This window comes from Eumetopias jubatus, unplaced genomic scaffold (assembly GCF_037043125.1).
Source record: "Eumetopias jubatus isolate StellerSeaLion01/CBP00866 unplaced genomic scaffold, mEumJub1_p1.0 scaffold_8, whole genome shotgun sequence".
NCBI lineage: Eukaryota > Metazoa > Chordata > Mammalia > Carnivora > Otariidae > Eumetopias > Eumetopias jubatus.
This window is the reverse complement of record NW_028274814.1, coordinates 122,507,939-122,520,458: the sequence shown is the minus strand read 5'-3', so window position 1 is coordinate 122,520,458 and position 12,520 is coordinate 122,507,939. Positions and strand designations below refer to the sequence as shown.

The window sequence follows — 12,520 nt, the reverse complement described above, 5'->3', positions numbered from 1 at the left end:
AAATGTAAGAAATAATGGCTGAAAGATTTCCAAATTTGATGAAATCTATAAACTTGCATATCCAAGAAGCTCAACAAACACCAAACAGAATAAATATTTTTTAAAAACCCACCAAGGCACATCATAATCAGAAGCCAGAGGAAAACCGAAACATTATATACAGAAGTGTAGATAATACTGACAGAGGAAAGAGTCTGTAAACTTGAAGACAGGTGAATAGAAATGATGCAATTTGAACAAGAGAGAGAAAAAGATTTTAAAATGATCATTCTTTTCCTTAAGCACTTTGTAAATATACTCTTCTTCCTCAGAGACCTATGTGATGATAGGAATGGTCAACCCAGATTTCTTTTTTTTTTTTTTAAGGTTTTATTTATTTATTTGAGAGAGAAAGAATGAGACAGAGAGAGAGCATGACGGGGGGCAGTGTCAGAGGGAGAAGCAGACTCCCTGCTGAGCAGGGAGCCCAATGCAGGACTCGATCCCGAGACTCCAGGATCATGACCTGACGCTCAACCAACTGAGCCACCCAGGCGCCCCTCAACCCAGATTTCTATGTCTTAGAGAGGAAGTACAGCAAAATTATTAAGAAGTAGGGTTTTGAAGTTAGATCTGTGTTTGAGTCCTTGGCTCTGTCATTTAGTAGCCAAGTGACCTTGGGCAAATCACTTAACCTCTCTAAACTGTGGCTGCTCACCTGTAAGATATGAATACTTATAGTTGTATCAGATGAAAAAATTCTTAGTTCTTTACACAGAGCCCGACACACAGTAAGGGCTCAGTAAAGGTTAGCTATTCTCACTAAGTTGTTTTGTATACTTTCAGTGGCAAATACAATTTTTAAAATACCAATCTATGTACGGTTTATGGGGGATTTCTACAAATATCCAATCAACCTGCTATCTCGTTCCTCAATCTTTCTAAGTAAATAGAAGTTTACTCTGAATTAACTTAAAGTTTCATCATTTGTTAATATTAGATGCCCAGTATTAATGATCATGCTACTAATTGCTTCAAAGGACTTATTGAGTCTCTTGCAGTTAAAAGACAAGCAGTATAAGAAGTAATTTAAGAATAGAAGCAACCTGAGTTATGAATATGCATATTAAAATACCATAGTCAAAGAAACAGTAAGTGTTGGTGAGGATGTGGGGAAGAAGGAACACTTGTGCACTGTGGGTAGGAATGCAAACTGGTGCAGCCACTGTGGAAAAGAGTCTGGAGATTCCTCAGAAAATTAAAAATAGAACTACCCTAAAAATGACCCAGTAATCACACTACTGGGTATTTACCCAAAGGATATGAAAACACTAATTTTAAAGTATATATGCACTCCTATGTTTATAGCAGCATTATTTACAATAGCCAAATTATGGAAGCAGCCCAAGTGTCCACTGGTAGATGAATGAATAAAGAAGCTGTGGCATATATACAAGGGAATATTAGCCCTAAAAAGAATGAAATTGCCATTTGCAACTAACTACATGGATGGAGCTAGAGAGTATAATGCTAAGTGAAATAATCTGAGAAAAACAAATACCATATGATTTCACTCATGTGGAATTTAAGAAATAAAATAAATGAACAAGAGGGAAAAAAAGAGATAAACCCAAAAATGGACTCTTAATTATGGAGAACAAACAGAGGGTTACCAGAGGGGAGGGGGCTGGGGGGGTGAAATAGGTGACAGGGATGAAGGAGTGCACTTGTGATGAGTACTGAGTAAGGTATAGAATTGTTGAACCATTATATTGTATACCTGAAACTAATATAACCCTGTGTGTTAACTATGTTGGAATTAAAATAAAAAACTTAATAAAAAATTAAAAACTTAAATGTCACATTCAATTCTGATTAGCATGCTTTTAAAGGCTTATCTGCAAACTATGAAACAATTAAGAGGGGGCTAAAAAACAGAATTGATAAATCATTATGACAGTACAAAAGTGGAGAAAGCAAAACAAACCACCTAGAATCTTTCTTGAAAGAATCCCAAAGTGTTTTGAAGAGAACAATCCCAGTGACTCTTTTCAAACTAGTAAATTCCTACCCACTTTTTCCTACTATGAAAAATTATATTGTTTTAATTTTGATAACCAAAAGTGAGCAAAGTTATATTTCAAATCTATGTAAAATTGGAAATCGAAGTTATTAAAATTTCTGGAATTACTAAGGTCACTTTTCTTATCTATTTTCCACCAAGCACCTTGCCCCTACATGACAGACTTCTAAAAGTACATCATCTACCTGACAGGTATTCCATTTCTCCCTTCTATGCACAGAACCTTCTTATACTGAGACACTGGACCCAAGGTCCATGTTAAAACCTTAATTCTAACCTCTGATTTGGGAGACTAGCTGCAGGCAAATCGAAAGGTCGAAGTGTTAATGGAAATCCATACTAAGATAAATTTGGTTACTCCTGGACACCACAGTTGAGGGTAGGACTCTGCCCCTCATTTGGAAAAAGGAAAGCAAGACTGGTTCACTAGTTTAAAACTACTTTATTAGGATACTAGAGGAGCTAAGATTTAGAGCTTAATTAGGTAAAGAGTGCAGGGGAAATTGAACAAGGAAAAGTGAGAGGAGGTCTTAGCCCAAATGAAGGTTAAGGCCTGGAAAATGCAAGGTTTACTCATGAGTCAGTGACCAGATCCCTGTTTCAGGATCAGAAGGTCAACAGGGAATCACAGCAATCAGATTGGAAAGGTAGTAACATTATCTTAAACAGTACAACAAAGGGCATTTTTCAGCATTATTTTATTTGATACGGCAATCCACAAAGACAGGACAGTTATCATGTTCTTTTTATTAAAGTCAAAAGTAAAACTTAAAGAGGTGATGACATCCCATTGAGACGAGTGGCCAGACTGGGCCTGGGAATCAGACCCGGGTCTTCTGCCCTGCCTTAGGATAAGGGATCCATCATGCCACAGGCTGCAGAGACCTGGATTCTTACTTCACAGACTACCTTTTCCTTCAAACCTGCTGAGAAGCACTCTCCTGCTCACACAATCCAATTTCAAATGTAGTGAGCCTAAGAATATGGCTGTGAGCCACGGGCGGCCAAACCTCTCTCTTCTTTTCCCTGATGTCATCACCTCCACCCCCACCTGAAAGTTATTAAATTCGGCCTGCAAACTGTCATCTTCTTTTCTAACCTGTTACCTCTGCAAAACCATCTCCAGGATGGAGATCCACTGGCCAGGAACCACAGGACCCTTCCCAAAACAGGTGTAATTACAGAACAGACTCCGGGTTGAAGGAGGATTTACAAAAGCCACCCCAACTCATTTCATCTTTTCATGTGGACTTACTTTCAAAAATTTAAACATAAGCATGGAACAGTCAGGCTTAGATTACGCATTATGAAGTCATAAGCAATTTATCAGAATACAACTATAGAAGGAACCTAGTCAAAAAAGTAGAACTTCTCCAGGTAATATTAGATTCCTAACATTTAAAGTTTTAAATTATATAATTTTCATAGTATCTACTGTATCTTTTAGGATCAGAATTTAAGAATATGTCATAGGAAGCTTTCCAGGTCACCCATGAAGAGCTACATCAATCTTTTAAATGATGACATGTATTCAATTATGTGGTAATATCACATATAATAACTTCACTAATGATGAATCTTTCATTATTTCATGGAAAACTATTATGTAAGTTTATTCTAGAAAACAAAACTATTACTAAGAACCAATCATAACCCCTAGTCATTTAAAAAAAAAAACACTAATAAATTTAAATTGCTTTTCAGTTACACCACTAAAAAAGAGCTGTATAAAAGTAAGTTTTGGGGAAATTTTACTTTTTTGGTTACTTGAATTATAGGATGCTATTATTCATTTTACAATTAGAGAAACCAGAGTTCTGAACCAGACCACATGGCAATTGTTCTCATTAAAAATAACTCTGGGTCAGAGAGAACACTCACATATAAACCAATTATTTATCCTCTTTTTTATATGTGGGTCTGAATGAGCACACATGCATCAGGAAAAGGAAGAAAAGACTTAGAAAGTGATCAGTGAGCACATCTCCGCTCAATGGACAAAATTCATTTGCAAGCTTGGACCTTAAAATACTCAGTTTTCTGGAACACATACTTAGGTCCTTAAATGAAAATGCTAGACTAGATAGTCTCCAAGGTCCCATATTTCATATTAGAATATAATTCTCTCAAGGGTATGAGGCATACTATCTTGTTTTTAAAATCTGCTGTACATACCACAGAAGCTAAATTACTAGGTGCTCTAATTGTTCCTTATCAGGTAAAATGGTTTCCAAAGATAAGAATTCATGCCCTGGGTTGTTCCTACAGAGTGGTTAGAAGTGTGCAGTCTGGGACGTCTGGGTGGCTCAGTTAGTTGAGGGTCTGCCTTCGGCTGAGGTTGTGATCTCAGGGTCCTGGAATCAAGTCCTGCATCAGGCTCCCTGCTTCTCCCTCTGCTTCTCTCTCTCTCTCTCATGAATTAATAAAATCTTAAAAAAAAAAAGTGTGCAGTCTGGACTCTATCTGCACCCAGATCCTTGCTTTCATCACTAGCTGAGTATGGATATCCAATGCCTCAGTCTCCCTTTATCAAACATGAAAATAATTACTGTTCCTGTCTCATGTGAAAATCAAAGTATGGCAGGGAAAGTGTTGAGAAAAGTGCCCAGGATGTGGAAGGAGCTCAGTAAGTTTTAGTTGTTGTTATTACTGATACCACAAAGACAACTTTAGATGATTCATGGGTCAACTTTCATTTTAATAATTATGTCTTTATTTTAATATATTTTGGAAATATTTTAACGTATTTAAAAAAGAACTAGCATTAAAAAAAGCTAGTATGGTATCACAGCTATGACTTTATAGATATTAAGGCTGAGAAAGAGTCCACGTCTTTTTTTTTTTTAATTTTATTTATTTGTCAGAGAGAGAGAGCACAAGCAGGGGGAGCAGCAGAGGGAGCAGGAGAAGCAGACCCCACTGAGCAGGGAGCCCAATTCAGAACTCGATCCCAGAACCCTGGGATCATGACCTGAGCCGAAGGCAGACGCTTAACCAACTGAACCACCCAGGTGTCCCTGAGTCCACATCTTTAAAAAGGAAGAGATTTAAAGTTGATGTAAAGAAAAATAGTAAATACAAAATAGTGTATATATAGGTAATACACAAAAGTAAAAATCTCCCCAAATTAAAATCTAGGAAATACTGGAACTATATAATGTCTATTTATATAAATTTTTATACTTAAAAGAATTATCTCTTTGCTTTAAATGGCCTTGAGTGTGAGTTGACACATATGCAAAAGGTATTATATAACCAGTAACAATTGGGTCAGCTGCTAACAGGGAGATTTCATTTATTCAAACAGCAATTGACTTCTCTCTCCATAAAAACAGAAAATGCATTTATAAGAGGTAGGAAGAAAGAAAATTAGAAGAGGGATCATGCCTATGTGAAAAAATGTAATGCTATGGGGTGTTAAAAAGTTTTTTTTTAATTTTTTTTAAAAGAAAATTCACAGCGTTTCTAACTGACAAGGAATCTGACACTGTTCTAGCCCTGTGATTCGATGAAGAGGTTGTTTACTGTGCGCCTGTGGCTGATGGGCACTTCCTTGTTTACAGAGGGAGGGTTCCCACCAGAGGCCTAGAAGTTTCCAAGAGCAGGTAATTCCAAGCCTCAGGAAGGGTAAGATAATTCTCAGTCACCAATCAGGAAGGGGCCTAGGGGCTTACTGGTTTCAACTATGACCTTCAGGCTTCAGTTCTGGTTAGGAGCCAGCATTTGAGAAGAGCATACCCATTTTCGGGAAATGAAGCAGGTTACAAGTAGGCAGCTTATACAAATGCAGTTTGACCAGCAATTCAGGACCAACAGGGCTCTCTCCTGACTTTAGAAATCAGTACTTCAGAAAGGTAACTTTCTTTCTTTCTTTTTTTTTTAACATTTTTTTAAATGTTTTTTATTTATTTATTCATGAGAGTCAGAGAGAGAGAGAGAGAGAGAGAGAGAGAGAGAGAGAGAGGCAGAGGCAGAGGGAGAAGCAGGCTCCCCGCGGAGCAGGGAGCCCGATGCGGAACTTGATCCCAGGACCCTGGGATCATGACCTGAGCCGAAGGCAGACGCTTAACCATCTGAGCCACCCAGGCGCCCTAACTTTCTTTCTTTTTATATTTTGGGGAATAGTCCTTTTTTCCCCTCTTTTTTGTAAACCTTCTTTAGTACTTACTAGAGTTCTTGTTGAAAAAGCCAGTCTCTCACTGTGCTCAGGGAACAAGGGAGAGGGGTATGAAGAGAATCCCTGGGTCAGATGGATCATCAACATCAACTGTACGGGGTGCTTTCACATCTGTTCTGTTCTTAACCATTGCAAAACCCAGGTGGTCAGAGCCTCGGCGCAGGTCAAAAGTCTAAGGAGGAAGAGCTTATATAACCAAGTATGGGAAAACCATAGGAATCAAAGGGACAAGCCCCAAAGCAATTACCTGCAGAAGCTCCTTCCAGCCAGAGCTGGGACTGTGGTGAGGCCAGTGAGCCACCTAGGCTTCAGAAGTTGAGGCTGCATTTACCCTCAGGGTCAGGGTCCTGCATCTGCCTCTTTAAGTCCTGAGGCCTGAGTGCCTGCTTGCCTCATTTTAGTGACTTCCCTGCCCCACTTTCTAGAATTTTCACCTCTGGAAAGGAGTTGGAGTTTATATTTTATTAAGAGAGGCCACTCCCTTACAAGAGTCCTGCCTTAATGATGCTTGATAAGTTACTGAGCTGGTTAAAAGAAAAAAAAGACGGAGATAGGTAGTAAAAAAGGAAATACTAGATTTTGAAGAAACCAAACCCAAGGAAAACAATCTGAGTAGGAATCTAAAGATTATTGCCTTTTCTTATTCCCCAACAAATAATTACAGTGCAAAGGCAACTATAATCTGAATTATTTCAATAGGGAACAAACCATTTCTTAAGGTCTTTCTGACTTCCTTAGAAAAACTTCCCTTTTGGTTCAACTTTCTATCATCATTAACAAAATAAATATATTAATGCCCTCTGACCTGACCCTATGTTAGGTACTTACTTGCTATAATCAATGACACTGGTGTGTCATTGAGGATGTCACTAGGCTAGTTCTAAAGAACTAGATTAGAATCATTGAGTTTTCTTATATACAGATTTAGGAATTGCATTAAATAAGCTCTAAAGTCCTTCAAACTGTAGAAGGCTGTGATTCTATTTTAGGATTAGGCAGGAAGGAATGGGGGCCAACAACTCCATGCAGAGTAGTATTCAGATAGAACTGCTTCATCCAGGTGAGGAGGTTGCAATTCAGTTCCTCTTTTCTCTAATAGCCCTAACTCTTGCTTACTCTTGTTAAAATTCCCAGGCCAAACAACCGATAAGTATTTAATCCAAGACCAGCTTAAACTGAATAAGGGTGGAAAAACATCATCTCCCAAGATGACATTTCATTCATGCAGGCAATAATTTAGTGAATATTTACTAAGCCTCTGTGTTATGCAAGGCGTTGTACAGTGCAAAATGTACAAATGGGCAATCTCTGTCTGAACTTAAAAGCTGGTAGGTTGTCCTGCTCAGTAAGGACACACATAACCAAAATGAAATGGAGACGTTCCACAGGAGACCTACAAAGCCCCATGCCTGAAGCAGAGCATTCTGGCTTGGAATCCTGGTCTCCATTTAAAGCTTTGTACCCTGGGACGCCTGGGTGGCTCAGTCGGTTAAGCGTCTGCCTTTGGCTCAGGTCATGATCTCAGGGTCCTGGGATAGAGCCCCACATAGGGGTCCCTGCTCCACGGGGAGTCTGCTTGTCCCTCCCCCTCTGCTCTTGCTCTGTCTCTCACTTTCTCTAATAAATAAATAAAATCTTAAAAAAAAATAAAATAAAGCTATGAACCCTGGAAGAGGTTAATTTCTCTTCAGTTTCCTAATCTATAAAATGGGGATAATAACAGTACCACTTCATAAAGTTGTTGAGAGAATTAAATGAGACAATAGGCTAAAGCACCTTAAAATAACACCTGGTACATAGTTAATACCCAGTAAATGTTAGTTGATATTGTTATTTTTATTGGAGTTTAGAGGACTGACTCTGGAGAAGGAAGAAACATTTTATAAGGAAGTCATGTTAGAACTGGGCATTGAGAGATGGAAGCAGGGCAGGGGGAAGGAAGGGGAAGGAGAAAAGACAGGGACAAAAAGAAATCCTTGCTATAGCAAGTAGTTCAACTTGGCTGGAGTGGAAAGTTCCTTAACAGAAATGGCAGCATGACATGCAGTTCAGAACACCACTGTAGAAAAAAAGAAAAAAAAAAAAAAGGAACACCCGTTGTAGAACTTAATATAAATCATTTAATTTTTTCTATTAACTTCCCTTCATCCCCATTTATGTCCTAGAAGTTAACACAGTAGTTAAAAAAAAATAGATCAAGTATTGTTATTAATATAGATATATAGTCAGCATTGCATAAATGTAATCCCATATGGGTAGGATTACATACCATATGGGTACATAAGCCTAAACATCTAAATCCAAAACCTTATGTATTTTTCCTAACCCTTTCTGGAAGCAATCTGTCAAGTTTGAAAAAGCACTAAGAATCCTTAAGTCTAAGAATCAGAAAACACATTCCAATCCAGGTTAACATCACTTAACCCTACGGGCCTCTTAATAAAAACGTATATACTACTATTACTTCAGGATGGATGGATAGAAGAAATACTAAAATGGTGGAAAGGCCATTCTAGGAAGGGAAAAACCTTGCCAACCTCCTTGGGTGGATAAAACACAAAGGCAACAATGGATGTGTAAGCATTTTACATACCTGATAAATCTTATATAAAACATAAGGAATTTTTCCTGCATACAACCTAGACAAAGGCAGGAACTCTGGACCAGAAGGTGGTGATGTGTTGTAAATATATATATATATGTATATACACACATACATACACACATAGGCTTTGGGGTCAGATCGACTTAGATCTGAATCCTGTCGGGTCCAGTCATTTACTAGCTCTGTGACCTGAAAGCAAAGTAGCTTGAACTGCCACACTTCTTTTCTGCGATTGCTGGGATTTTATCAAACAGGCACTGTGGATCCTGTAATGGCTTGTCCCCTCACTGCTTCAGCCACGCAGAAGCATGTGCAGGAGGATCTAATGACATACATTTCAGAAACTCTTCTCAGTTTCATCTTATTATTTTAATTCTTATTCCTCCTTTTGGGGCCATTCTGATTTTCTGATTTCACTTTTTTTTTTTTAAGTGTCTGAGCCTAAAAATTAATCATAATTTTACCTCTTCCATCAGGTCCCTCTTGACACAACTAAACAATCTCTTGGACTTGGTTGTGTGTCCTGGTTTTTAAGTGCTCAACAAATGGTCCTTAAATTAATAATATCGACAAGGTCACAGTTCCACTGCCAAGTATCAGAAACACCCAAATGCTGTTAGCCAAATTTAGGCCTAATAAAAACTAAATTTTATTATACGTTGTCAGGACATTTTTAATAACAGTGGTATTTTTAATGTGTTGATAATATTTTAAATTTGTTGTGCAAATTGCCATTTTCTACATTTCTCTTCAGGTAATATAGTATTTGATCCTCACTGTACCCTTGTGAAATTGGTTTGGTAGGCATGATTTTCTATTTCACTCATGGGAAAACTGACCAGCAGGGAGAACCCCAGCCTTCCACTTCTAAACCCAGTGCTCCTTCCATTCTAGCACACACGTCTAGGCCTCAAGGAAATTCTGTAAACAGGCTGCAAAAACCAAAACCTAAAGAAACTTACTTTTTGCAAACAATATGGAAATGAATAACAATGGAAACATCTGCCAAGAACTCATATGTAATAAACATAACCATTGATTACCAAGATAGGTTTAGAACGTCGGCTCCATTATTTTTTTAAATGGATGCATAGCATGGAAGGCATAAAATATTTCCATTGTATTCCTGCTAGTCAACCTTAATGTGAATTAGTTCCCCACAGAACCTATACTCAAATATGATTATAAAAGGGATTTATTTCACTATTTGGAGGGCAAAGATAAGAGAGCAGTGTCACAGAATGTGCAATGTGATATTTATCTCATGTACTCCACATTAAAGCTAAAAATTCGAGTGAACCCCCTCTGCCTCCTATCCTGTCCCGAGCCCACGGGGTGCGGTGCTTCTGATTAACAGTTGTCCAAAGCCCACGTTATTTACTCTTATTTCGGACACATACGGATTGCTAATAAAATCTTTCGGCTTTTGTGATCCCTGGGTCATGATAATAAGGATTATCTCCTTGCTAATACCTTAGGGATTTTGCATGTTAATGAAGCAAAGAGGAAGTTACCTCTTGGAAGTAACTTTCTTTGATCAGTGCTACCAGTAATTTCAGGATCACCAGCACAACCCTGAGAAACACGCGATTATAAAAGTGTCCAAAGGATAACTCGGGCTTGGTCAACCCGACCGCAAGCCCTGGTGACCGGCCGGGCGGAGATTGGGGGCGTTCAGTCCCCAGTGTGCAAAGTAACCGACGGCTTGTCCATCCCACAGCTTGGCGCCCGACGGGGTGGAGGCGGGGCAGGCAGGCCCCCGGCTCTCAGTGGCCTGGGGGAGGCTGGAGTGGACCCGGAGCTGAGGCAGTGACCTTGACAACCCCTCCGTCGCCCGCGGAGGCTCAGTGTGGACGCGGGGCTGGGGTAACGGCGCGACAGCCTCCAGGCGTCCGGGAGAGGCTCGGGGCGGACGCGGCGCGGGGCAATAGCTGTGTCCGCCCCCCAGCCACGGGAGGGTCGCCGCGCGGGGGTCTCCCCGCTCCCCCGGCGCCTCCAGCGGTGGGACGGCGGCGCACTGGGGCGGGGTTGGGGTGGGGGTGACGCGGGAATCCCGGGACAGCAGTTGGGGGTCCCTCCTCCGCGGCCGAGGCGCGGGCCGCGGGCGGGCGGCGAGTCCTACCTCCTCGGTGGCCGTGGGGCAGTAGGAGATGAGCACGAGCGTGGTGAGCAGGTTGATGGCCAGGCCCAGAAGGGTGATGGAGTTGGGGGCCATCCACAGCGGGATCCACTGGAGCAGCCAGGTCCAGTAGATCTGCAGCGGCGGCTCGAGCAGCGAGACGCCCGCCGCGCTGTAGCGGTGCTCCTCCAGCCGCCGGAGCTGCGCCGCGCTCAGCGGCTCGGTCAGCGCCTTCAGCCAGCGCGGCGCGGGCCTGCCCCCGGCGCCCGCCGCCATGGCCGCCTGCGGGCCCCGCCGCTGCGAGGGAGCGCGGCCGGTGCCGGGCGCCAGGGCGGGGAGAAGGTGGAGGGAGGGGCTGGCGGGCCAGGGCCTGCGCTGACCGGGTGGGACTAGCCCGTCGGGCCCGCTCGGGCGAGGTCGAGGTCAGGCCGGACTGCCCCAGGTCCCGGGGCCCCAGCCCCCAGAGTGGCCCGGCCGCGGGTGCGACCGCCGGGGGAGGGGGTGAGGGCGGGGCCTCGGAGGAGGGGACCTAGGGGAGGGGTTGGGGAGAGTATGGCGAGGTGTCTGGGAGGATTGGACCGGCACTCGCAAAGCCACCAGGCCACCACTAGGGTCCCACAGACAGTAACTTTCTGGTTGGTGTGCCAGGGACCTGACTTCCCCAAGGGGCTGATGCACCTGCCTCTAAGGTTCGATTCTTCTCCAGGGACGTCTGGCAGCGCTCCCGTGATTAAAGGCTCCTCCCAGGCTGGGCAGTTAGAGGCCGGTTCCTCTAACGTGTGGTCTTGTGCACAACTCTGTTCTAGTGTGGGTGTGCTCTGGCCTTTGGCTAACCACTGCAGGACGACGCTGCCCGCGGAGCCCGGGAGGAGGGGGAGGGGGTTTTGTGAGAACATGATTTTGCACGTCTTGGGTCACTGGCCTAATGGCCCCATCTGTCTGCCCAGAAAGAGGTCCTCCTTGATAAACACACAACAAAAACAATTTTTCTTCCAACGCTGAGGACAGGGCCCCTGCCATTAATTAGCTCTAGAGAACGCTCACTGGGGGTTTAAGGTTCGGGGTTCAGAGACCAAGGTGTTGAAACGAAAAATCAGGACTTGGAAACATTTGCTGACAAGGGGACTGAATGGTTGAAACCCAAATGCCCCCCCCTTTTTTTTCACAGCATCCAATACCAGTAACAGTGAATATTTTTACGCGGAGCCTTCTCTGGGGATAGAGGACACGGATCCAGGCAATGTCCTCCCACTGCAGAGTGGACTAACTAAGCACGCTTTGCCACACAGTGGTGGTTCAGCAGCCCCTTACCTCACAATGCACCCATTTAGGCAGGGGACATCCTGTCATAAACATATTGCACAGACTGAGATAAGCCTGCCACTTGCCTTTTTTTCACTTCCTGGTTCTGATCTTTATGCAATTTTCTGAAGCATAGAACAAGCTCAGAAACTGCTTTCGAGATAGTGTGTTAAGCAACGTCTATCAGCAGATGCAGTTTGTCCCACAGGATTCATTATAGCACCTTAGAGAGGAGTCAGCAAACTACTACCCAAC

General features: G+C 42.4%; 1 protein-coding gene across 5 annotated transcripts in view; it reads right to left on the bottom strand.

Moving 5' to 3' along the window:
* The window catches only part of CHPT1 (choline phosphotransferase 1), a 54,243-nt gene extending 42,771 nt beyond the window's left edge, over positions 1-11,472 (bottom strand). For 2 of the 5 annotated variants that reach the window (XR_003612037.2, XM_028121640.2), the window contains exon 1: positions 10,967-11,469. Coding sequence is in view for 4 of the 5 variants with exons in the window: in XM_028121640.2 (XP_027977441.1) it covers positions 10,967-11,239 (273 nt within the window). In the remaining variant the exon portion in view is untranslated. Of the gene's footprint in view, positions 1-10,966 lie in introns of all 5 variants that reach the window. The other 3 variants (XM_088025303.1, XM_028121641.2, XM_028121639.2) reach the window with 3 other exon arrangements.
* Positions 11,473-12,520: the final 1,048 nt, after the last annotated feature.